Genomic DNA, 26,089 nt, shown 5'->3' with positions numbered 1-26,089 from the left:
TCGGCACAACGAAGTGCAGCGCAGCGCCGGCTGCTCACCCGGTGTGGGCCGTGGCCAGCAGGGGGCGGGGAGTGATCGAGGCGCGCGCGGCCGCCGGTGCATGCGGTGCGGGCCCAGGCCCGATGGCGGCCACTGCCGCCATGTCCCTGGGCAATTACAGCAGCCTGAACCGGGCCCAGCTTACCTTCGAATACCTGCACACCAACTCGTGAGTACCGGCTGGGTTGGGGCGGGCCTGGGGCACCCGGCCTGCTCGGGGCCCCGGCTCAGTCTGTTTGGCCTGGCCGAAGCCTCGCGAGCCGGTCTGGCTGAGCAGCCCCTGCCCCCGGCCCGGGCGCCTCGTGGTCCCTCCGGGGACCGGCTGATGTACCGCGGGCACGCCCGCGGGTCACGGAGAGCTGGTGCGTGGGGATAAGAGGTCCTGAGAGAAACGGGGAGGCCCCTTGGGCAACCAAAGTCACACGGCCAGACCTCTGTGGAGTAGTGTGTGAGCTGCCATGCCGGATACCATCCCTCTGCAGCATCTGGCTTTTTGTGTCACTCACTGAGTGTTTTGCAGGTTTATTTTTAACAGGATTACGGTACTCTTTTTCCAGTCAGATTTTTATATGTCGCCAGTGAATCCCCCAAATTACACTTCTTGAGAAGAGGTAAAGCCATTATTTAAAATTAATTTCTTCTGAGCACATGTCTAGGAAATGAGAAGCACCATCAGGAAGCGACGCTTACAGGGTCAGGCACCCATCAACACCTGCCTGCTGCTCCTAAGCCTTGTAATGCCATGTATAGAGGAGATGAAAGAGCTTGTTCTGCCTGAACTGGAAGAACTCTGTGGAACCACTTGGCATTGCTTCATTTTGATCAGCTGGTCACTGCTGTAAGATTGTCTGCTGATGTTCTGTGGAAGAGTTGACTTACCGTCTATTGTTCTATCCATCACTAGAAGAACAAGTAAAGTGCAGCTTTATCTTTTTGTTGCCCTTTCCACTGTGACGAATCACCGTGGCCTGTAGCAGTCTAAAAATGGCACAGAAACATGGGTAACTTGGTTTCAAAGTATTTTTGTCTGGTTCTGTGGTAATGAGATACATCTGCAAGAGCAGTTAAGACTAATCTCAGATCTGCCAAGACCATTACAATCCATTTATTTTCAGAATCAGAAAAGTAATGGGTTTGAACGGGAAATAAATCTAGTGGCAGTTCTATGTCACATTTGGATCTGCTCTCTAGCTTGGCTGGTAGCCAGGTGGTATGGAGTAAATAGTTGGTGCCTGAAGATGGACAATCTGAGTCATGTTGTGTTGTTGATTTGTGAACTCTTCATGTCCAGCTCCAGAAGACCATCTTTTTTTTATGGATTAGAAGACCATGCAGCTGATGGCAGTGCTCTGTCAGCCGGTGTGTTTGCTGCAAAGCTCCAGAACTCGTCATCTTCATGAGGAGATCAAGCCTGGCTGTAGAAAAGACGAGTTGTTGCTGGTGCTCTCAAGCTTCTATAAAGCTACTTCATGTGGCCATTGTGCTTACGCTGCTGTCTGCTTGTGGGTGCTACATTGCTACAGTGATACTGGCGTTACTGAAATCTTATGAGGAGCTGGAAGCTAATGCTTGGCTAAGCCAAGGTCAGAGCTTCTTGTCCATCGTGAACAAAGGAGTCTTGAGGTTGTGGGAATCAGTGCATAAGTCAACTGCTTCCCTAAGAATGGCAGTGGAAGTAATGGAAGTCATTATAAAAACAAAGAAAGCACCAAACTAGCGCATAACCTCTCATGTTCCTGTGGTAAAAAAAATGAGGAAAAAAGAAAAAAGAGCCAATCCCGAAATCAAACCCAAGGCCAGCATAGGGATTTTGGTGGAGGAGACTGGTCTTTGGAGCTGTTCTCTCTTGCTAAGGAAGACCATCCATCTTAGATAAATTCTAATTCAGTGCTAAGCATGTTCTCACAGTCAAGGAAGTGGGAATTCTTTAAATTGCAGTTAAAGGCCAACCATCTGGCTTTTGGGATGCAGAAGAGAATCCATGCCTTTTTTTTTTCCCTTCTTTTTTAAGACCTTCTTTCAGAAAGGTCCATATATCTAACTCAGAATGCTCAGTCTGAAGTGCGTTGCAGGAGACAGTTGATAGGTCTCTGAGCTTGAGGACCTGCAGCAGATCTTTCTGATAGCAGCTTAATGCTTATATCTCTGATGGCACATTTAGTGAGCCTCAGCATCTAATGAATCGATTCAGTTGCCATATTTTTTAAAAAGTAAAATAATCACCCGTGCTTTTTCAAGTGCTTTACTTGATGAATAGTTGAGACAGACTTCTAGTAAGTTGTGTAGTGATGAGACAGAGGATAATGACTTTAACCTGAGAGTGTAAATTCAGACTAGAGAGAAGGAAGACTTTCCTCACTGTGGGGGTGGGAAGGCCCCCTAGCACAGGTTGCTCAGAGAAGCTGTGCTGCTCCATCCCTCAAAGGTCCAAGGCTAGGTTGGCTGGGGCTGGAGCAACCTGGCGTAGTGGAAGATTGGACTAGATGACCTTTTAAAGTATTTTCAACCTTATGTTGGTATGTTAAAGTTCTTTTAGATCCTAGAATGAAAATCAGTGTGTGTACGCACATGAAAATTACATGTGCATTGTTTTATGACTTTCCCAGAGTTACCTGCTGGCCTGCATGTTTACCGTAACAATTAATGCTGTTACATAAAGATACTTCCCAAAGTTATTAATGAGATGATGGGAAAAATCTAACAGAGACCAGCTGATTGTACTGTATATTTTGAATATTTCTAATAAAAATAGAATAAGTTGTAAAAAGTTGAGGACCTTGAAATGTCTTCTACCAGTGGTAGTCTTTAGCTTGTAACTTGTGTTTTTGTTATGTAACTAGAATTGTCCTGGTAACTAGAGTTGGAGTAGAAGAAGGTCACTCAAGTAGAACTTCAAGATGACTAAATGTATGGATTGAGGGAAACTAGTAATAACAGACCAACAATATATCTCTGCTCCCTCCCAATTCCCTCTTCTTCTTGTGCTTTTTTTCTGTTTTGACCTGAAACAGAGTGCATTACTTAGAGAATGGCTGTTGTTCCAGATGCATGTGCCAAAATAAAACATTTTCCCAGATGTGCTCTCCTTCAGAACAAAAGTGAAGTCTTAAATCCCTCATTAGTAATCAGGTACTTGTCTGCAGAATCTAGAGTCCAACTAGGTTCAAGCAGGAGGTTCCTGTAGGAACTCCTCACAAAACAAGCTTTTCTTCCCTTGGGGCATTACTCCACCAAATGATTCTTTGTAGAGGTGTTTGAAGTTGGTTGTGTTTTAGAGCCATCTAACTTGACCTTTTGTCACCTGTGTTTCAATAAATTGCCAGTGTTGGACTTTGCTGTTCTGTTCCTTGTCAAGCCTCCAGTTCTGCATGGAGCTGCCTCAAATGGAAGATGCAGATTGTGGGATGGTCCTGGACAGTTTTTGTCTACCCAGATGAGCTGTTGACACTGGATTTTGATAATACTTTCCTCCCTCCTATATGTTTTTTCACCCATTGTATGGCAGTAGTAGTTGTATTTTGGACACTCTGAGGCACGTTGTTGTTGCTTCTGATGATGCCTATCTAAAATAAGCTCACTGTGTTTGATTATTAAGTAACGTGCTTGCAGGTTGCTTGGAAGCTCTGATAGATTTCATTTTGCCAACAGCTTGTCTTGTTTTTTTAAAGTTGTGTTGCAAGTAAAATAATCTCAAACTTTTTTGGGGGAGGTATGAGAAACGGTCGTTGATTGAGTGTGATGGATGTGAAGTGTTTCGGGAACTTTTGACTGTAAGGCAAGATCACGGGGTTTGTTTGAGATTAGGTGATTGAATCCGGCCAAAGCACTTCATGTGACTTTAGTTAAATATTGACAAGTGTGTTCAAATTCATAAATTGAAAACTTTTTACAGTGTGTATTAATTTCTGTTAGTGATAAACAGCTGGAGTGAATTTCATTGGCTTGCAGCAAGGTTTCCCTTTGCTTGTGTCAGCACAGGAGGTTATAGGGGAGATGTTTGAGATCAGTACAGTGTCAGGCTATGTGGAGAAGTTTTGTTTTGCCTTTCTTGTCACATATAGCTGTGTTATCATTTGTTTTGTTCCAGCATCTTTCTTTGGAAATCCTTAATTTTATCTTATTTGCATCTTTTCTTGGACGTATTCCTAAAATTTTGGAGTAAAAGGTGCTCATGAGGCATAGTTACTAGTGCTAAAGCATGCATTTGCTCATGGGTTACTTCCTAAATAAACTTCTGTGATGTTGACCTGTGGAGCTGAATAGACACTTGTAAACTCAAGAGAACACTTGAAATCTGAAATCATCTTACATATCTACACACTCAGCTCCTCAGTGGGATGGGGGGGTGAATCATACAGGGCTAAAACGCATGGGCTAAGAACAGTTCAAAAACTGGAGTGAAGAAACATTCGATAACAATGGGAAAAAGAGAGAGAGGAATTAACCCCAAAAGTCAAATAATGCTCAGTACAATTCCTCAGCACCCACTGACCCATGCCCAGCCTGTCCCTCAGCAGTGATTGGCTCCTCCTGGCCAGCTCCCGCAGTTTGTAGACTGAGCAGAACATTCTGTGGTACAGAATATTCCTCCGGCTGCTTTGGGTCAGCTGCCCTGGCCGTGCTTCCCTACAGCTTCTTACATAGCTGACTAGCATAGGACACTGAAAAGTCTTGACTTAGGTTATGCATGCTTGGCACCAGACATCAGCGTGTTATCAACATTATTCTCACACTAAATCTGAAACACAATTCTGTAACACCTACTGAGAAGAAAATTAGCTCTATCCCTGCTGAAACCAGGACAGCTGGAAATCCTGTTCAAATGAAAGAACACCAAGATTGTGTTTCTGTGGAAGCTTTCTGATTAGGTTGGTAAGTCTTCCAAACATGGTTTCCATTGGTCTTTTTTCTGCAGGAGAGTGGAGATACAGAAATCTCTGTTCCCATGATTTTAGTGATAACTTTGAAGACTGATGTGTTTTCCTCTAACTGAAGCTATGTTGATGGGTTCAGTGTGATCACCCTGAAGATGGATATGAAAGCTTGTTTTGTGGTTATTAACAGTGTGGACAGCTATATATTTTATGTGTGGGAAGTACCTGTGTGTCCATTCTTGGAAGGCTGAAAATACGAACAAATATCTTCTCTTTGGTTACCTATTGGCTGTATATGAGGATTTTGTGCAAACTGAAACATGTTGATAAAACTAGTTTCTGAAGTCTTGGTCTCTTCATTGAACAACTTAGAGGAGCAACAAATCCCAGGAACTGTTTCTCCATGTCTTTGCTGTTAACGTTATTGGTGGATGTGACTCATCTATGTTTGAAATAATTGTTAGATTTTGAAGTTAGGTTGCCAGCTTGGGCATGAAGTGGAGATATGGTGTTTATGTTGACAAACAATGTATTATAATGATATTTATTAACTGCTTAAGTTTTTCTCACTATCTATATTCTTTCAATGTTGAGGCATATAACTAATGGCTTCCAAATGGGAGCTGCTTATAAGAGGTGGCAGTTAAGAGGCTGGAAACTAAATGTGTCTCTTGAGATTGTGCTGAAATGGTGGCTGGGTTCATAATTTTAGTGTTAAGTTGGGAAAGTGGTGTGGTACAATGGTGTCAGAAGACCCTTTCTCTGGATTAGTAGCAGCTGCACCTGCTGGCCATTAGCCAGGATATGGAAGCTTTTTTCTGTTGCAAGTAACTTCTGCAGTGGGACTGTGTGCATGGGGGAGACTCACCTGTTCATAATGTTGTTCATGTCTTGTTGCCCGGAGCAGCTGTGGCTGCTGCACCCCTGGAAGTGTTCAAGGCCAGGTTGGACAGGGCTTGTAGCAAGATGTCCCTACCCATGGCAGGGGGATTGGAATGAAATGACCTTTAATGTCCCTTCCAACTCAAACTGTTCTGTGATTCAATGATAATCCTCATCTGGCCATATTTACTTATAGGAGTATTTAGTTGCCATGAAAAGACCTGTCAGTGTGGTGAATAAGGACTTCCATGAACTATTCACTAGGTCATAGGCTGGTTCTTTGGATCACCGTGTTCTGTATCGTGTCTGTGTACCTGCAATATGTTTTGGACCATAGTGAGCTGCAGTTTGTGGTGGACTGGCTGCTGCATGGCTGCTTCTGGCCGACAGTAAATCACTAGTTCCTAGTCTGCTGTCAGCCAGACCATAGTGTTTTACCCATTTGACTGGATTTGTTTAAAATGTAGGTGAAATTCTAATTTATTTAAAGGTCTCTGTTTTTTAAGTGTTGATGTAACTCTGCTGACTTGTGTGTTTCATTGCAGAACTACCCATGAGTTCTTGTTTGGTGCCCTTGCTGAACTTGTGGATAACGCCAGGTATGTACCTGAGACTACCTAATTCCCAAGGTAGCTTTGGTTAAGATGTAATTCACCTATGTATTAATTGACCTTAAGCAATTTTCGCTTCTAGTAGACTTTACAAGAAAATAGAAGACATTGCTGCAATTTAGTATGAATATTTCACTTGCTCCTTTAACACAGCCACAGCAAACACCTAAAAAATTGATTCATGGAAAGACAGGTTTGAATGAATCCTGGAGCGACGCATATTGGAAAGGAAATTGATAGCAGACACAATATAGATTTAAAGAAAAAACTAGTCTGCCTTTTTCTGTAAAGAAATTGCTAAAATATATATTGCAGGAGCTGTGAATTTTCTGATATCTAAATAATCATGGCATCAAACATGACAATAAAAATCAAATCAGAGTGGGATGCTAAAAAACAGAGGAAGAATAGCTAAAGGAATTTTGACACTTGAGAAGATATGGTCTTTGGGAATTGCAGGTGTTGGGCCACCTGTCTCGTGTGTGAGGAACCCTGCTATAGCAGCCTCCCAAGTCTTACGTGCTTTTGTGTTGAGCTGCAGGAAGTACCATCATGAAGCACTATGGAAGTATTTTGGGATTGTTTTCTCTCAAATGGATGTGTCGCAGTGTGCATTTTGTGATGTAGAGGAGCTGAAACTGGGGCATTTTTGAGCGGGAAAGTTTCTGTTTAGGGAATCATCCCTGTGTGTGTGTGTGAGCTGATGCTGTGTTCACGGTTGTTAAAAGTAGGAAAAAAAAAGTAATAAAAAGTAGGGTCTTTGGAGGTGGTTTTCCCTTCACCTCTTGGTTTCCCTTGGTTATAGAGAGGTTGTCCTCCTGGGAATAAGGTAAGGCTTCAACTCACAAGACTGGGCTGGAGGTACACAATTGAAACAAAGTGGCTGTGGCATTTGTCAAGTGGGGTTTTGTTACTGCACTGCAGCTCCCTGCCTCTAGTCAGCAAGCCAAGGTTGGTTTGACCGCAGTAATGCTGTACATGCTGTACTTTTAAATACAGAGAAGGAGGCAGTGTGTGGAGAACCTCACTTCAGTGATCCTGTAATGACAGTTTCCTGTAACAATCTTGAAAGTATTGAGATGAAGCTTTATATGGAGTTACTAAACCGTTTGTACACAGCTTGACAAAAACTATAGGCGTCATTTGTTTTGTACAGGAGGGAGCTCAGAAGTGTGTACTCATTTGATTCCCAGCCTCAGAATGACTTTCTTTAAAATGCCAATGGTACTTCCTGTCAGCAGAACTGATAGTGTGCCAGTAATGTCCTGTGCTCGAGTTTAGGTTCAAACAGACAAAAAGTAAGACAGTATTTTCTGTCAGTGATGACTGTGGGGCCTCTGTGGACTTTGATCTGTGCAGCCATTTCTTTTGGAAATTATCGTATATGCCTGGATTTTTAGTTTCATTTCTGTTTAACATTTGAATAACAATTGTGGTTTTATTTCTTTGTAGAGATGCAGATGCCACAAGAATAGACATTTATACTGGTAAGTCACTCCTGCTGCATCCTTGCATGTCAGCATTTAAGTCAGTATTAACTTGGATTTAGGCTGCAGATGTGTGTTGTCCTTGATAGAATAAGAGTGAGAGTGCTTATGCCCAATCCTGGGGCAGTAGTGAGCCCTCCAGACAAGAAAGACAAGAAATGGAGGGGCTGGAGCATATCCAGAGAAGGCAAGGAAACTGAAGAGGAACTGAAGCACAAGTCTGATGCGAAGTGGCTAAGGAAGCTGAGGGCGGCTCTGCCTGGAGAAAAGAAGGCTTGAAGGGGGCCTTCTTGCTCCTACAGCTCTCTTACAGGAGAGTGCAGCCAGGTGGGGGTTGGGCTCTTCTCCTGGGTAACAAGTGTGAGAGGAAAAAGAGGAAAACAGTCTCAAGTTGTGCCAGGAGAAGTTTAGATTGGATAGTAAGAAAAATATCTTCTCTGAAAGTTAGTTTAACACTGGAACAGACTGCCCTGGGCAGTGGGGGAGTCACTATCTACCCATATTTAAAAATATGTACATCTGGTGTTTAGGGACATGGTTTAGTGAACTCAGGCCTGTTATGTTTGTGGTTGGACTTGATGATCATAAGGATCATTTCCAACCTGAACAATTCTATTGTTCTACCATTTCTTCTGTGCCATAGTGCCTGTTGTCTTTCAAAAGGAGTACCTTACAGATATCTTGGGGAAGCAATTAAGTTAGCCTTCACCTGGGGTCAGGTGAAGTGAGTCACTGTTTGTAGGGGATGCTGAAAAACTCCACTGACACAATACAGTTTTGTAGTGAAGCGAAGAAGTTCTTAATTATTCTGTAACAAAAATCTGGTGCTCTTTCTTACAGCTTAGCCATATTGCAGGTGTAAAGAGCCATTTGGTGTGTTACTTTTGTTGTTAACACTGATGGAATTTTATGGAGCTCTTAACTTCTGCTTATGGGAGCAATGAATAACTCTTCCCTTGCAGAGCGACGGGAGGACCTACGAGGTGGATTCATGCTGTGTTTTTTGGATGATGGAACAGGAATGGATTCAAGTAAGTGACAGAAAGTAACACTTGCATTTGCAAGCTGAGGTTTCATGTTATGGTTTAAGTTGAGTTAACAGCTTAGTTCCATTGAAAAGGGCATGTTTCATGCCTGTATACATGTTCCTGCCTCTCCATTGGCCTTTTTCACACCATATTACATATCAAACATTTACCTCTTCCATTGCAGAAAAGTAATCTGGTCAAAAGAAAATTGTTTTGCTGCATTATCGAGCTGGGTCAGCCCGGCCTGAAGTTTCCCAGTATACTGAAGTTGGCCTTGGGGCTGAAGGGAGAATAGTGGAGCAAGAAGGGGAACAAGCACAAGGTTTGATGGCATAAGCCTTTTCCCCATCTGGCTGCCAGGTGATCAGTTTCTCAGTTGTAACCAGAGGGTGTGCCATGGCAGAAATTAGAGGCTCTGCTTTGAAAACAGTTTGCCATTGTTTCATCATGGACATTGTGTCTGTGATCAATACTGGACAATATAAAATCTTAGTAATATGAGAAGAATATTACAAATGTATTTCTGTCTTGAAATTATTGGTGTAAATTAGTGTTGTATCTATCAGGAGAAAGCTGAAAGCTTTTCTGCTTTGCTTTAGCCTCAATGAGCAGTGCTGTCCGCTCACCTTTTTGAGTCTTGAGGACTGATAATTATCCTGTGAGGAGCTCTGTACAGGGAGAAAAATTGGGTGAAATTAGGAGATGAATTTGGAGAAGACAAAAGAAATGGGTAAATAAGCAATGACTAACATTTTTGCACTGCTTCCTCAGTACTCCCAAGTTCCTCTCATGACAGTTTAATCCCAGCTGGCAACTCAGCCGCACACAGCTGCTTGCTCCTCCTCCACTGAGATGGTGGAGAGAAAATCAGAAGGGTAAAAAGTGAGAAAACTTTATGGGTTGAGATAATACAGTTCAATTAGGGAAAACAAACAGCCATGCACACAACACAGCAAACCAAGGAATTAATTCCCCACTTCCTATGGGCAGGCAAGTGTTCAGCCATCCCCAGGACAGCAGGCTTCCATCATGTGAAACAGTGACTTGGGTAGGCAAATGCTGTAAGGCCACATGTCCCCTTCTTTCTCCTACTTCTCCAGCTTTATCTGGTAATATGCACTGCAGCAAGTTGCATGAGGCTTGGAGCAACCTGGTCTAGTGGAAGGCATCCCTGCCCTACCCCCATGACAGGGGGTGGAACGAGATGGTCTTTAGGGCCCTTTCTAATCCAAACTGTTCTGGGATTTTATGATATTGTCTGGAATCCATTGGATCAGTTGGGGTCAGCCATCCCAGACTTGTCCCTTCCCAACTCCTTGTGCAACCCCGCCAGCTTGCTGGTGGTGCAGTTTGAAGAGCAGAAGAGGTGTTGATGCTGTGTAAGCTGTGCTTACAGTGCTAATGAAAACACTCCTGTATTAGCAACACTCTTCTCTGAAACACAGTCCCCATGCAAGTTACCATGGAGAGATTGAACTCTATCCAGCCCAAACTAGTACAGATATGAAGCATTTCATTCAGTTTAATTTGTGCTTTGATACACAGACTTGTGACGTCCATAAAAGAATTTGTTTTGACCCCTAGGTACCTTCTGTATATTCTTTGGAATACAATTAAGGACGGCAATCAGGTCTTCCAAGAGTACTTTTCTGCCACCAGTCTAACTGAAGGAAACAATAAAGCCCCATCCATAAAAAGAAGCTCTGAGATTGAAGTGTGGCCTTGTTGTAATCCTTAGGATCAGGGAGAGGAAATACAACCTTCTCTGCCTGTGTTGAGAACTGCATGTTTTTCTGGAAGGTGCCAGGTGTCTTTTCTAATGCTATAGTATTTGACAGCATCTTTTATACTGTTATTGCTTCTGTACAGCTTTTTTGTGACAAAATGGGATTTAAGTATTGGCTGTTGTCATGGTTTAGGACAGTTTAAGTGGGATACTCTGAAATGAGTTACGTCCCCTTAGTTTTAACCAATCCCTTTCCACAGGAAATGAATATGTGTAAATATAAGTGGAAAAAAACCCCAGTTTGCTAACCAGTAAAACAGCAACAGGCACGAAATAACAGTAAATAATCACTAGATACAAAATTGCTAAATCTCATGGACTCCCTGGGAACAAAGAGAAACTTAAAATGGCAGAATGACCCCTTTCCCCAAGATGACGCTTGCCTGTGGGGAGACAAAGGGAAAATGGCAACAGCTCTCCCTTTAATCTTTCTGGTGACTGCAGCAGCTCCATTGGTGTATGCGATTGACGTGCTCTGAGGGCTGGCACTTGATCAAGGACTAGAACCTGTGGAAGGACTTCACCTTCCTCTTGGTGGAGGATGGCAAGGCAGCCAACTAAGGTGGCTCAGACTTCGTGCCTTCTCACGTTGGCCGGGTGCTGTTGGCGGCTGCAGCAACTGCAGGAAGTGGGGCCTCTTCACTCCTCCCAGCACCATGCTGCAGCCCCAGATAGATGTTGCAAAATCCACTCTAAAACAGTTTTCATTTGTTAAATGTAGCATCTCATTTTGTAGCAACAATTGCTACTGTTGTGAGCACAGAAAACTTACTTGAAACAACCCCCTCTGGACGTCAGAGAGAAACGGGAAAAAAACCCCACAAAGCAGAGCCTCTCCCTTGAGCAAAAGCTAGGAGGGGAAAGAGAAAGCTCTGCCTGAGTGCCTCAACTTTAAAGAACTTGACACTCGCCTGCCCCTACCCCCAACCCTATGGTTCTGATTCTGGCTGCACCACTGGGTCTTAAAAAGACTATCAATTTTGGGCACAGATGGATATGGAGTACAGTAATACTTGGGTTATCCAGGACAGCTATTAAGTGGCTTCTTTTGACTAATCTTTCAGCTAAATGTTGAAGAATTGCATCCTGATAGCCTGAAATGCTCAGTAAAAAAGATTGGCAGATACTGTGCGTTGTATTTCGCAGCGCTATGCCTTGTATGCATCAATGTAATACCAATCAAATACCATGTAATTGATGTCCTTTGACTGTCCTGATGCTTGTCCAAGGGCAGCCAGATGGAAGCTCTGTGTGCTGCACCATTTGCCTGTTAGCATGGACAGAAGCAGCTAAGGAGAGTTTTTCATTCAAACTCCTTGCATAGGGCCCTCTGGGTCCATCTGTGGCTGTAGGGATCTGAGCTTTAATTCCTTGTAATGCAGGGTCTACCAGTTTTAAAGATATCCTGAAGATGTTCTGTCTGACTTGAAGAGATGTCAGTAGAAAATCTTTTATTGGACCTTTTTTCCTTTATACAGACCCTAATTCAACAGAAATCATGGATCTTGGGAGTGTTTTATTTTTGTGCATGATATGTTTAATTAAAAATTGTTGTTATTGTACATAAAGCTGACATGTTAAAAAGTATCACTCCTTTACTTACTGTAGTGCTGTTGGAGTCCATGCTACCATGGAATCTTTCCAACCCAACTGAAAGGATGGCTTGGAAGGCTGGATCTGGAGATCATCAGTGAATAAACCCAGTTGTGTCTGGGCACTTCTAAATGGAGGGAAGGGCTGAAGGACTCAAGCTAACTGTTCTAGTAACACATTCTCTATGTTACTCTGTTTTGTTGCTGTTCTCTTTGGTCTTGCACAATTCTAGATTTGTCTGGCAGTCTCTGGAAACAGAAGGGTATAGTGAGTCTGTTGGTCAGATTTGAGTGCTCTGTCTGATGGCTTCTGATTAGCAAACCAAATGACAGCTCCTCATTTCTAAAATTTAGGGTTGTTTGTGCAGTGATACCTGCTGCATTTGCCTTCACTACTCACTGCATTGGCTCTCTTAATGATCACTCTGGGTTTTGTGGTCTCAAGATCAAAATACATTTGTACTCAAGCTGCAAACATCTCGCATTATAGTAATGAGTTATCATAAGGTCTGAAGATTCAGTGATGTCACAGGACAGCTCTTTTCAAAAGAACCATCATGTCCTGCAGAGAGGTATCACAATTGTAGAATCTTCTGAGTTGGAAGGGGTCCACAAGGGAGTCTGGCTCCTTGCCCTGCGCAGGGCATCCCAGAATTCCACCCTGTGTCTGAGAGAGTTGTCAAAATGCTCCTGGAGCTGTCAGGCTTGAGAACATGACCACTGCCCTGGGGAGCCTGTTCCAGTGCCTGACCACCCTTTTGAAGAACCTCTTCTTAATTTCCAGTATTAGAAAATGTATTATTATCCAGTAAATACCCTCTGCCCCCAACACAGACAATAATAGTACTGACTCAAAAGTTTGGCTTTTTTGTAAGGAACTAGATAGGAGTATGTAGAAAACCAAACAATAGATCTCATTCAGCACATAAGATTTATCATACTATCAGTGACATCGCTACTCAGGCTTGAAATTTTACCTACTGTCAGGCTCTGAAAGTGCTGTGTGAATTTAATGAATCAAAATACAGGTTGAATCATTCAATGGATCAACTTGCATGTGGAGAAAGTATAACAGCTAGTTTAGGAAGTGACTGTAGTTTTATTCTTAAGCAATTGAAGAAAATAAGTATCTACCTGGCATTTTTATCATAGAAATCCTCAGGTTGGAAAGTACCTCAAATATCATTTGTTCCAGCCTGTCATGGGAAAGGGAAGAGATGATTTAGCACCGTGTCTCTCCGGTGATGGGGACTCCACCACATACCTGGTGAGGTTGTTCCAGTGATTGATTAAATGACTGATAGATCTCTAAAAATATTTCTTACTTATTTTAAGAAGAAACCTCTCCCAGTGCAACTTGTATCTGTTGCCTCTTTTTCCTGTGGCCTCTAGGGAAGGGAGAGCCTCCAAGTACCTATTCAAGTACTGTATTACTATGATGAAATCCTCCCTGGGTCCTTTCTTCTCAAGGAAGGAGACCTAATTCTCCTCACAGGGCAGATTCTGCAGCCTTCTGATCACCTCCTTTGCACCCTGTTTAGTCTGTCTGCAGACTTCTTTCCTGAATTGAGGAGACAGAACTGGACGCAGTACTGTGGGTGGAGTAGTGCTGACAAACACAAAGTTGAGGGGGATAATCACATTTCCATCTCTTTGGCAATGTCCCTGTGGATATAGTCCAGGATCCTGTTTGCCTCAGTTGCTGCTGTGGGACACTGCTGGATCATACTCAGCTTGTTCCACCAGGACGCTTCCAGCCAGGCTGCTCCTCCCAGCCTGCAGATTCCAGTCTGTGTTGGGCTCTTGGGTTATTTAACGCTAGATGCAGGGCTTTACACTTCCCTTCAGACACAGTCTTGCTTGCCCACTATTCCAGCCTGTCCAGGTGTCTAAGAAAAGCATTCCTTATGTGAGGTGAGGGTGCAAAAACACCCCAATATCGAGATCCTTTATGGAGATGTTGAGGAATGCAGGGCATAGCATCAGTTCCTGGGATCTCAGCTTGTGACAGGCTGCCAGCCAGAGTGAAAATCATTGATGATCACTTCTAAGGATGACCCATGGGCCAGTTCCCTACTTGTTTTGTATACCACTTGCCTGGGCTGTGTCTCCCCAGTTTGTCCAGGAGCAGGCTGTGGTAAACTATGTCCAACATTTTGTTCAAGTCCAGCCAAGTAACACCCACTGCTCTCTCCATATGGACAGAAAGTGCTGCCTTGTAGAAGGTGATCAAATCAGTCGAGTGTGACTTGCCTTTGTAAATCTCTGCAGACTTAGCCCAGTCACCTGCCTTGTCTGGCTTCTTACACTTCTAGAGAGGGCTTGTTCCATTGCTTTTTGAGGTTGAAGTAAATATATCAGGCCTTGCTTTTTTCAACTGTATTTTTGAAGTTTGGAAGCTCAAACAGATTTTGTTTTGATGGAAGCAGTTAATTTAGTAGTGTCTTGGTTGCTTTATTAGGTCTGGTATTTTTAAAATACTGTTTATCCAAGGCTCACAATGGTGAGAAACACTGTTTAGTTGGAAGTCAAATTCCTGCTTTAGAGTGTGTACACACTTGTGTGTGTGGACAATGAGTCTTGAGGGCTGCTTTCAGGGGAGCAGTCTACACCATTCTCAGGAGAAAATGGGTCTTTAACCTTGTTTAAGGTTAAATCTTTAACTTAAACATTGATATTTCCTCTGAAGTTAACAGATTTTTAAAATAAATTATGGGAACATATATCAAAGTGATTTGTCAGTCACTGTCTGTTTCCAGTCGTTGCCCCAAGTGGGGATGGTGTCCTGTGTTTGTTACAGTGACAAAGGACCTCACAGCTTCTCCTTTGTTCCCCTATCCTCAGGAAAATTCAACTTGGCTTTAGGCTAATTTCCCCCAGGTAGTGAATTAAATCCTTTAGCTCTGGGATATCTTTTGATTATGCTGTTGAGTCCACTGCAAGTATTCCACCTAATGTGAATATAGCAGGTGATTTTGTGGAGAAGGCAGGAAGTATAATTTTCTCTACTCAGATTGGGACTTTCTTTAAGCGTTCTCAGCTGAAGAACTTGGGAGATGTAAGAGGACTCTGCTTAATGAGAAAAGGAGTGTCTGACTTCAGAAACACTCAGGAGCTGAACAGCTCCATCCACCGTTTCCTTCATCTGGGCATCTAGTGTTTCTTATGAAGAATCCTTTTATATGTGCCCTTGATTTCTTGGGCTTTGAAGATCAACCTGCTATCTTGACCCATGTTAAGTGAATTTCTTCAGCTTGTTTTTTCTCTTTGTTTTTTTTGTAGACCTCCCTCCCCCATTTTTCTTGCTGAGGAATTCGACTTTTTTTAATCCAGTAAATCTGAGGCACAACAAAGCAAAAATAGTGTGACTAAAACAGCCTTAAGTGAAACACCCTTGAGAGCCTATGAAGAGCTGGAAAAAATTAAATTCTGTCTTGATTCTTGGGAGGATATAAGCATTAAATCTCTCTTAAAGACAGCCTGGAGAGAGGTGCTACCTTCACAGTCCCCTCTGCTCAACATCACCTTCATCCCTCTGCCCTGAAAGAAGAGTCACGATAGGGTGGTTTCAGACATCCAGCATTGAGTGATAAACCATCTGGTCACCTTTCCTGAGAGGGGAAGTGCTTTGGATAATTACTTTTTACCCTTTGTAGGCTTTCTAAAATTTTCTTAAAAATAGTTACTGAAAAATGTTTGTTGAGCAAAAGGGTTCCAATAGTCCTTCTTGTTTAAAATATCTCCTATCTGCTTTCCTTACCAGGCTTTAAAAATAACACAGTAATAGTAGTTAGAGTAATAATAATATCATTACCAACATCCTTACCCAGATCTCAAATACAAGACATTCCAATGTATTCTTTCTCTGGCTAAAAAATACTACTGTAGGCTCAAGGGAAGAGAGAGGTACCCTTATGCAGTCCAAAGCTGTTTCTGGAATGGCTGTGGAGCTCCAATGAGAAAAACTGCAGTTTAGGCAACGAGGTGTTTGCACAGTTGTTGTCCTGTATTTGTGTCTTTAAACCTGAATATAACTTAAACTGAAAATGGCATTCTGACACCAGCTCAATGATGTCATGTCAGACCGGTAGTGTTAGTACTGAATATTTTACTGTAAAACTGGTTAATGCTGATCTGCCTGTGTGAATCTCCTGTGTGCTGAAATCTAGCTTGTCCATGGGCTCAACCTCCCTGTAGTTGGCTTGGTGGGTTGAGTGATGTCTTGTGCTCCCTTGTTGCTTGTGTATGCATTTGTTTTTAGCCCTCACAATAAGGCACTTTTCTCTGGAATTAAACTTTATTTCTCCTAGTAAACTCTGGTGAAATTATTACTCTCTCTTGGGGGAAGGGCAAGGAATCATCCTGTCCTAGGGATGATGTGAAAAGGCTTTATCCTTTGAACAATAGAAAGGCTGGAACTAAAAATGACAGACCCTCTCAGCTGTAAAGCCATTGTGTCCTTTGATTTTGTCCTGTGCTAATGAAATCCTCTGCTAATTGCTGTAGGACCTGCTTGTGTTGACTTTCTCCCCAGCTGTCCTGCTGCCAGGGCTCCGGCAATCTGCTGCCAAAGTTAGCTTGTGCCCTACTAGTGCTTTAACTAACCATAGTGTTCAGTTCAGTACTGTGAAGAAATAGTGTTTATTCTTGATTCCTGATCTTTTTAGTAGTCCTGACTTAGGCTCTAATGGCAATGCTCTGAAGTGTTTGCTGTCAATGGGACATGGAGTGCAACGCACCTACTGCGTCCTAGGGTCTTAATTTATGAGAATTGATAACTGTGGTGAACACAATAGACCATTTTTGTGGATTTTTTTCCCAAAAGAAACAGCTTCATGCAGTTCAGATGGGACAGTGAACTAGACTGAAACTTAAAACTCTTTGTCAGCATCATGGCACCTGTATAAAGCTTCTGGTAACATCGGGGCCCTCAAGCAGCATGTATCTCGTAGGGCTCTGGTCCAGCTTCAGGATAGAACTTCAGCTTGGGCTTCTGGCCTCTTTTCTGGCCTCTTTCCAGTGGTGAAGGAGTTATCTTCCTTCTTTATCTAAAATAAGTGTGTGTGTATCTGTACACTGAAATAAGCCTTTTTTGTTCCCTGTCTCTTGTTGCAGATGAAGCTGCCAGTGTTATCCAGTTTGGTAAATCAGCCAAGCGATCACCTGAGTCCACTCAAATCGGGCAGTATGGGAACGGCTTGAAATCGTAGGTACAACAAGAGCCAGCCTCCTGAACTTGGGGAGGTCATAATCCAGGTGATCGATGTACTTTTTGCTCAGAAGTTTATAGCTTTTTCCCCAGGTTAAAAAAAAAAAAAAAAACACCAAAAAACCACAAACCAAACAAACAAACAAAAAACCCAACAAAACAAAACAAACAAAAAAACTGCAGATGAACTCCAAGATCCCCTGGTTTGGTAGACAGGAGCTCTGTCAACATCTACTGTAGTTTTCCAGTGGCCAAGAAGGCTGATGAAAGTGGTTTGGCACTGTTTCCATAAGGCAAAGGGTACAGGTCAGAGCTCAGGGAAAATAATGGAAGAGCTGGAAACAAAATGGTAATCTCCCTGTTACAGTCAGGTAGTACAATTTGAGCAAACTAGTGCTGGAGCCTTACAACAGGAAGCTTGTCTTCAGGTGCAAGGCAGATGGACTTAAACCTTTTCTTTTTGTTCTTAAATGAAACAAATGAACAAATTTGTTCAGGCAGAAGGGGAATGATGGAAGCAATGAGAGGAGGGGTGAGATTAAGTGCAGAGGAGCACATGTGGGAAGGGAATCCTACTGGCTGGAGTGGTTTTGCTAGGAAAGAGGAAGAAGTTTGCTGTGTCTTTGGAAAAGTTATAGGGCTTTGTGACTTACTCTGGCTGTTCTGCTGTGTGCTCACTCATGTGGCTTGATTATATGCTTTCTACTGGGAAATCAATGGGACTCTAAACTGGGGGGAAAAATATCCAGGATTCAGAGATCTTAAGACACTGTTGGTTCAGCTGCAGTGCAGGACAGATCCCAGATCCTGACTGTATGCTTCTGGGATAGATCTCTGTCCTTTCTTAACCTTGAGCAAGAGGCATACTGTATTTTATCTGAGAAATGCTGCCTTAAGCTCCAGCATGTGAAGGGTGGGTTATGATATTGCTGTGGTATGGACTTAAGCCAATCTGAAGAGAAATGCACTGACATAACACTAATACTTCTTTCAGAGCAATGTTAATTGTTATCTGCTAAGGTGTTTTGGATGAGTTTGGTAACAGGATAACTTGGTAGAAAAGATAGAGAAGATGCAAAAACATTATTTGGGATAGGGGAGTGGGGAGGAAGAGGGGACTGTCCCTTTTTGTGACAGCAGGATACTAAGCTGCCTTAGCTGAAGTGTCAGTGAGGCTTTAGTTAGGGTAGGAAATGAATTTTCTGTCTCCAGACTGCTGCACTTGATTTTAGGTACAGTGTAATGAGGCATGTGCTTGCTTTCTCACTGACATTTCTGCTCAGAGATTTGAAGATTATTGTCACATCTCACCTCAGTTGTCTTTTTTAATTTTTTAAAAATTTTTTGTTTGAACTTTCTACATAATATGAGTCTGCAGTGCTGTGCACCTTTTAATTGTGACTAGTGTCAAATGTTTTGAAACACTGTGAAAGTTCCCAGATTGTTATGCCTTCTGAAAGGAATGAGATGTTTAGAGAGAAATGGTAGTTGCTGTTTCAGCCCTTCTGCCTAACCTGGTTTTGGTATCACATAACTGAACATAATGGGAAGAAAGCTCAGTAGTGTGGTCCATCAGGTGTAACATACAGTCTGACCTCTGTCTACAGGGGTTCCATGCGGATTGGGAAGGATTTTATCCTGTTCACAAAGAAAGATAACACCATGACTTGCCTCCTCTTGTCACGGACATTCCATGAGGAAGAAGGCATCGATGAGGTTTGCATATGCGACTTGTAATAAACTAATATAGTGAGTGCTGCCTCACCTGAACTTGCCCAGCTCTCACAGAAGAGTCTGTATCAGGGCTGGTTGTGACTCTGGTGGGATCAGTGTATGGTTTTCTTTTGGAATTATGCTTGTAGGGCTTCTGCAAAGTCAGCAGAATTTTTTTCCCTTTTGGTTTTAATTCTAGTTGAGAAGTTTGAAGGGCTTGTTTCAGTCACTTAAAGGTGTGCTTATGCTAAGTTCAGGACATGCCCGCACATCTTGCATTTTCCTTTTCCCACAAAGTTTGAGTTTGAGATGTATTGAATTTTACTGCTATGAATTGATTTTGTGTAGACAATTAAAGGTGTTTGAGGTTGCTACCCACAGATTATTAACTGCAGCTCTGTTTCTTCGTACAGATATTTTTGATTTTTAATAAAAAGTCAATGTAGTTCTACTTATGAAAAACATGTATATTATAATAGGTAACTCAGGCATTGTTGTTCCAGGCAAGGTTGATAATTAAAAGTTTTAAATTTGCACTGGGTGGTATCTCAGAAAGTGTCTTCCTTTGTGAGGGAGGGATTGAAGGAACCTGTGCAGAGAAGCTGGAGAGGGGCAGTGCATGCTGGTAGCCAGCTCATGACTGAAGCAGGTTGGGAACAGTAAAGTAATTCTAATTCCTGCAGCAATTCTGGCTGCTTTTTTGGCTTGGCTACAGTTCTGGAATGGCATTTGTGTCCTTGATGTGCAACTGCAGTGTATAATTCTGTCTGTATTTTTGTTCTAAATGGCAGAAACCACCTTGCTAGCATCCTTTAAAAAAATCAAAGACTGAGATCAGGATAAATATGAGTGAAGGATATCTGAGTTCAAGACAGAAATTGACCCAGAGTGGTTTTTTTAGTGTTACAGAAGTTGCTACATCAGAAGGGGAAAAAGGTCATTGAGTGTGTGAGTGGCCAGTACTATACATGTCACTTGGGAATGGTTCACTCTGAGACTGGTATTGTAAAAAGGCAACTCAGAGGCTGGCAAAGAGGGTCTATGAGCATTTGGCAGACATGCAAACTACTGAAAAACTGGAAAGGATTCTCATGGTGGCTTAGGGGGCTGTCAGGAGGGTAAGTCATTGGACCATGACCTGGAGGAGGGGCTGACTGGAGTGGGAGAGCCTGAGTCACTCTGAATGCAATGGGATTTGCAGGTCATCGTTCCCCTCCCCACCTGGAACGCACGGAGCTGTGAACCCATGACGGACAACATGGAGAAATTTGCTATTGAGACGGAGCTCATTTACAAGTATTCCCCTTTCAAATCAGAACGGGAAGTGATGGACCAGTTCAATAAGATACGTACTGAGAAAGGTACCTGTGGATGGTGCAGGTCACAAGTGAGGTATTTGGGGTTTGGCTGGAATTCACCTGGTTGACTTGTTACTTGCTCAGGCACCCTGGTGATCATCTTTAACCTCAAACTAATGGATAATGGAGAGCCAGAGCTGGATGTGACTTCTGACCCTCAAGATATTCAGATGGCAGAAACACCCCCAGAGGGAACGTAAGTGTGACTGTTGTAACAGGCCCTGATCAAATTTCATGTAGGGTTTGGCTATATACTGTGCATAGGGTTTTTTTAAGCTTCTCTTTTTGTAGTGAATTAGGGAATTTAGAATACCCATAGTTTGTTCTTTAGCAATTTGTTCTTTTACATATGTGTGTCAGCCCAAGGGTGTTGTGGCTGTGTGTTTGGAGTGAACTCCTGCGCTGGCTAATCTCAGCTTAGCTAAAGCAGCAGACTCAGTGTCATTTAGGCACCATATATAAAGGAGCCCTAAGCTATATGTTTCCTTTTCTACTCCTATCAAGGATCTTTTCTTCATAATGAGAGCTGGTTGTGCGTCACTGCTGCTCCCAAACTGCTGTTCAGTTTTGTGATTTTGTGGCAGAACATGAGGTGTTGTGTAGGTCAGCTCCTCAGTGGGTGGATGGTGCGGGAGGCAGGTGGAGTGTATCATCACATCTGTCAGGGAGCAGGGAGCACTCCTCCTTGGAGAGGGGCAAGAAGGATGTGTTCAGAGGGCAGCTGGAGGAGCACAGAGCCCTGTTTAGAGAGAGCTGAGTGTTTGCTGAGTTGATCACCTGTAGCCTGGAAATGAAAAACTGAGCTGAAATGAGCCAAATGCTTGATTAAATGCCAGAGCTCCATGGGCACAACTAGCAAGCTTTACCTTTTTGATGAGATGACATGCTTCTTCCCTGAAGTGCTTGAATTTTCCTTAGGAAGTTTTAGACCCTGTAAAGCAGCTTTGAATATGTATTAGAGTGATGATACTGAGGAAGTTCCTTGGGGGCCCTCTAAGGGATCTCAACATCTTTAGTGCCTGTTTGTAAGGCATGCATGATTGCCACTGATCACTGCTTCTTTCTTCTGATGTTGTGGTACCACGTGTGTCGGTGACTAGTGCAGGTTCTGTGTCAGTGTACTGCTGACTCACTGAAAGGTAGAAAAGCTTTGGTAGGTGGGCACAATTTTAGTGTTAAATAATCCACTATTATCCAGATGCATTATTATCCAGATGTATAATAATACATCTGTATTCGGCCATTATTATCCAGATGTATTCAAACTACCTCTTCAGGCTGCAGTAACATGTATCAGTGTGATGTAGCAGTAGTTATGATGTACAACTCAACAAAGAGTGTGGAGAAGATACAGGTAGCAAAAAAACTTTTAAAAAGCTTTGCTTAATGTAGCTTCATGGTAATTAAAATAGAAAGATCTTTTCTTACACCTGCCTGTTTTGCTGAGGGTATCTCTTGGGCTTGCTCTAAAGTAGATGGCTCTCTTGCAGGAAGCCGGAGCGCCGCTCCTTCCGTGCCTATGCTGCTGTGCTTTATATTGATCCCAGGATGAGAATCTTCATCAATGGACACAAAGTACAAACCAAACGACTCTCATGCTGCCTCTACAAACCAAGGTAAGTGTTGGATCAAAAATCTGTGGATGTGTGGGACCATTTGGAGTTGGAGAAAAGGTGTAGTGTTTTGCTCTCCAGGTGTATCCTGTGTAATTCCATTCCTAACCTTAAAGCCACAGAATAAGACCGTAAGAGAATGGCATGTGTTGTTGACATAATGGGAAGAGAGAAACATAGAGGAAAATCTAATGCCTTTGAAAATTGCATGAGTCATTGGTGCAATTTGACTCCCTTTCAGAGCAAACAGATTAAGATCCTGGTTGTATGAAATGCCATACTCACACAAAACTGTTGGCTAACTGTGTTGGTTTTTTGAGCAGCAGAAAACAGAAATATATATGGTGGGTGTTAGGATTATTTCCAAAAAAACTAGACTGAGTGCTTTGAAACACTTGCTTTTACATGTAGCTAATCTAGGTTTGAATAGAGATTGAGAAAAAGCTTTCCATATATTCCTTTTAAATGTCTTTAAACAAAAATGTGACAGTGAGCTGTAGCGTGCTGTCAGGTGGCTGAACAGAGACTGGAAAAGGTTACTGGGATGGGAGGGGAAAGGGATACCTGTATTTAAGTCTGCTTGAGGCAGATTCTCTGGGAGCACACAGTCTGCATTCTAGATACCCTGGCATAATTTATTTGGATAAAATAGTAGTAATTTTGTAGAGTATTTGTGGATTTTTTAGTATAGCATTTTGGGCTCACTCAGCCTGCCAGGTACTGTTAGCAGCCACAGGCCAGTGTCACACCACTGACAGTGCCTGAAGAGCCTGGCTGGATTTAAACTTAGACTTCCTCAGCTCCTTATGTGAGACTGTGTGAAATGGTATCAGAAACCTCGGCAAAATAAAAGAATGTTACACCCACTTTCCTCATGCTGGCCAGGCCAATTGTTTCCCTTTAGAAAGCGGGGAACTTGCCACTGTAAATCCTGATTTACTGGGTAGAGAATCTCTGGATTTCCACATTTTTGACTGTGTTTTACCTGCATGTGAGGGCCTTGTGCTCCTTTCTCTTGTTCTGTAGTCCATCAAAAGTACTAGGGAGAGAAACTAGAGAAGGACACAGGTTTTTATCTCATAGGTGACAAGCTTCTTGCAAGACTCCTAGACAGGATGCCATCATTGTGGGTGATGCTGCCAGCATCATGACAATATGAGGTGTCCCAGGTCAGCCCAGATGTTAATTTACCTCAGTGTCTTCTTTTTCAAGTGGTCAGTAGTCTGTTCTAAGGAACCCAAATGGATTAGTGCTGATGGCAGGTGTATCTCACAGATCTGCTTGTGCCACATCTGAGCAGACTCCTGTAGATCTGCTTATGGTGATAAGCCAGTACAAATTCCCAAACACTGTAAAGACATTTAATTTAATTTAAAATCCCCATTTCTGCAACAGAGCAGTAAAGACTATGCAAGGCCTTACTGTAGAGCACAGTGTAAATCTTCTCAGACTTGTGGCAATTATTGTGGCTTTACTGGGCCTCTCTGGAGAATGTCCAGACTGCTCCCTTCTGGCTGGACTTCTCGATTCCACCTTTGGGCTCCAGAAGCTGCATGGCCATCAGGACAAACCATCAAAGCCTTCACTGTGGGTTCTGAGAGCCAGCACAGCACTTGGGGTAGATGCCACACTGCGCCCTGGGCAGGTTGAGGAAACTCAGTCTTTTTCCTGAGGAGAGGTCAAATCTGCCCTGGGTCGCTCTTTCCAAAGGGAAAACCAGTAAATAAGTCCTTCTGAAAGTGGAGTTAGTGCCATAGCTGTGGGATTTTTTTACATTTTTCTCCCTGAACCTGCTGAAAAGGGTTGCTTATGCCCTCACTTTCACTTTAGAATTGGAGCCAGAGCTCACCATCCCCATTTATATACTAGGCTTTGAGTGCTCTGCAGGTTAATACTGGGTTAATTCCTTGCACTTGTACAGTCACTTTGTGTGTGAATGCACAGGGGCAGGGACCTCCATTATGGTGCTCCTTTGGGGTCAGCTGATGTAGCAGTGATGCTCAGCTCTTTAGCATGGCTGTGTTTCTTCTTCTATTTCAGTAGCCTGGGCCAGATAAGTGTTGAACTTTCCTGGTCAAGCAGAGGGATGGGGAACAGACAGTGGAGGTGCTGCTGCCTTACAGCCTGAGTAGCTGGTGTGCTTGTGTGGGACATGTGAAGGACTCTTTTCTTTCAGAGGGGGCTCCCTCCTGCTGTCAGTCAGGTTACCTTTATCTCTGAAGGAAAAGCCTGTACAGTGGCTTGTCCGTAGGTTCCAGGGTTGGTGTTAGTGGACAATGAACGGAAAACCACTGTGGATTTAGGGTAAGTGCCTTTACTGAAAAAAAGATTTTGCAGCCCTTGCACTATTTTTCAGGAATAACAGTGCATCTTCTGAGCAGAGCACTTGTTTTCTGTTCATCACCACCCCTGTTTCTGTGGGAGAGGCTTCTCACCTTTCTGCAGCCGATAACATTCTGGTGGCAGGGGTGGGCCAATTTTGTGCAGATCTTTCACCAGCATTTGCAGTTGTGTTACCACATTCCCAGCTTCCCTGGGAATTGCCTGTGTTTCCTGAAGGATTGCTTCCATCTCTTCTCTTCCCCAGTACCTGTTGGAGCTTGTTTAGCAGTATGGGCTGTGCAGGTAGAAATAGTTGGGCCACATACAAGGCATGTGCCTCCACAAGGACACTCAAGGCAGTTGGAATCAGTGTCTTGAAGCCGGTGATGGCTCATAGTGCCATCATCTAGGACACCCCACAGTTGCTTGCAGTGCGAAGAAGTGTCCCTACAGTCCCCCCAAGTGCTACCTTGCCCTCTGAGCTGGGCATGGGAGGATAATTCAGCTTCACTCTGCTTCTCTGTCTTTTTATTTTCTGCTTCAAAGTCAGGAAGATGTGGGTGAAGTAATGTAGGTATGCCAACATGTTGAAAGCAGTCTGGCTTTTCAGAGTCTGCTGTCTCCTGACCCCAGACAGCTTTCATCAACCCTGCATAGGTTAGAGATCGCGCTACCAAAATCCTGGCTCTGTAGATCCTGACATGATGAAATCACCAGCTGTGATTTCTGGAAGTCTTAGCACCTGCCTGCTTTTTCACCAGGGAAGAAATCCCTATAAATAGCAGAAAATGAGTTTAACAAGATGTATTTCCAGGAACTGTGCTTGTGGTATTAATTTTCTAGATTTGGAAGCAAGGGATTCCTGTTGGTGAGACTATGTCTGATGTCAGTACTGACATCCATGTGTGCTCATGCACAGGAACAAACCTAAACAATACTTTTCATCAGTACAAGGTTGTTTCCCACAATTTCTGGCAGTTTATCTGCCATTTGGGAGAAATTTTGCCTCTCATTAGGATCTAAGTGTGATTCCAATCAGCTGATCAGTCAAATGTTCCCATGTGTTTTTGCCTCTCTGTAAAAACAGCATTTCTAGTGGCTTTTGCTTTGGCTAATACTGGAAAAATTTATCCCATCCATTTGTGCTGGGATTCTCCTCTTGGTATATGCAAAACCTCGTGTCTTAAGGTGATCTGAGTTCCTGCAGGCTCTGCTTGTCCTAGGTATCATCTTTCCTCATGACGTGCTTGGAGGTGATACACATCCATGAGCTTCTGCCTCACAAATACCCATCTCTCTCTCTGCAGCAGTCAGTGAATTTGGATCTGTATTTGGTATGTTATGCAGGGAAGGTGAAACAAAATGCTCCATCTCCAGCACAATTTACAATGTTGTGAGTTAGATGTGAAGCACACAGAAGTGTCCTGAAACTTGAAGTTCTGGTCTAATTGTTGCTCTGCTTTGAGCTAGCCCTGTGTGAGATGTCAGACTGCACCTGTGGACAGCTGTTCGCAGGAAAGATTATTTACTGTGGTGGGAGGGTTTTGAGAAGCATTCCATATATATTCACTCCTC

General features: G+C 43.1%; 1 protein-coding gene across 3 annotated transcripts in view; it reads left to right on the top strand.

Moving 5' to 3' along the window:
• Window positions 1-41: 41 nt before the first annotated feature.
• MORC2 (MORC family CW-type zinc finger 2) overlaps window positions 42-26,089 on the top strand; it is a 49,113-nt gene continuing 23,065 nt past the window's right edge. Inside the window, exons 1-9 of one of the 3 annotated variants that reach the window (XR_010744904.1) lie at window positions 42-208; window positions 6,341-6,394; window positions 7,859-7,893; window positions 8,856-8,924; window positions 17,415-17,505; window positions 19,116-19,224; window positions 20,423-20,582; window positions 20,664-20,775; window positions 22,070-22,195. Coding sequence is in view for 2 of the 3 variants with exons in the window: in XM_066331094.1 (XP_066187191.1) it covers window positions 123-208; window positions 6,341-6,394; window positions 7,859-7,893; window positions 8,856-8,924; window positions 17,415-17,505; window positions 19,116-19,224; window positions 20,423-20,582; window positions 20,664-20,775; window positions 22,070-22,195 (842 nt within the window). In the remaining variant the exon portion in view is untranslated. Of the gene's footprint in view, window positions 209-6,340; window positions 6,395-7,858; window positions 7,894-8,855; window positions 8,925-17,414; window positions 17,510-19,115; window positions 19,225-20,422; window positions 20,583-20,663; window positions 20,776-22,069; window positions 22,196-26,089 lie in introns of those variants that run through there. The other 2 variants (XM_066331094.1, XM_066331095.1) reach the window with 2 other exon arrangements.

This window comes from Sylvia atricapilla, chromosome 17, assembly GCF_009819655.1.
Source record: "Sylvia atricapilla isolate bSylAtr1 chromosome 17, bSylAtr1.pri, whole genome shotgun sequence".
Lineage (NCBI taxonomy): Eukaryota > Metazoa > Chordata > Aves > Passeriformes > Sylviidae > Sylvia > Sylvia atricapilla.
This window is presented reverse-complemented; position numbering and strand designations above follow the sequence as displayed.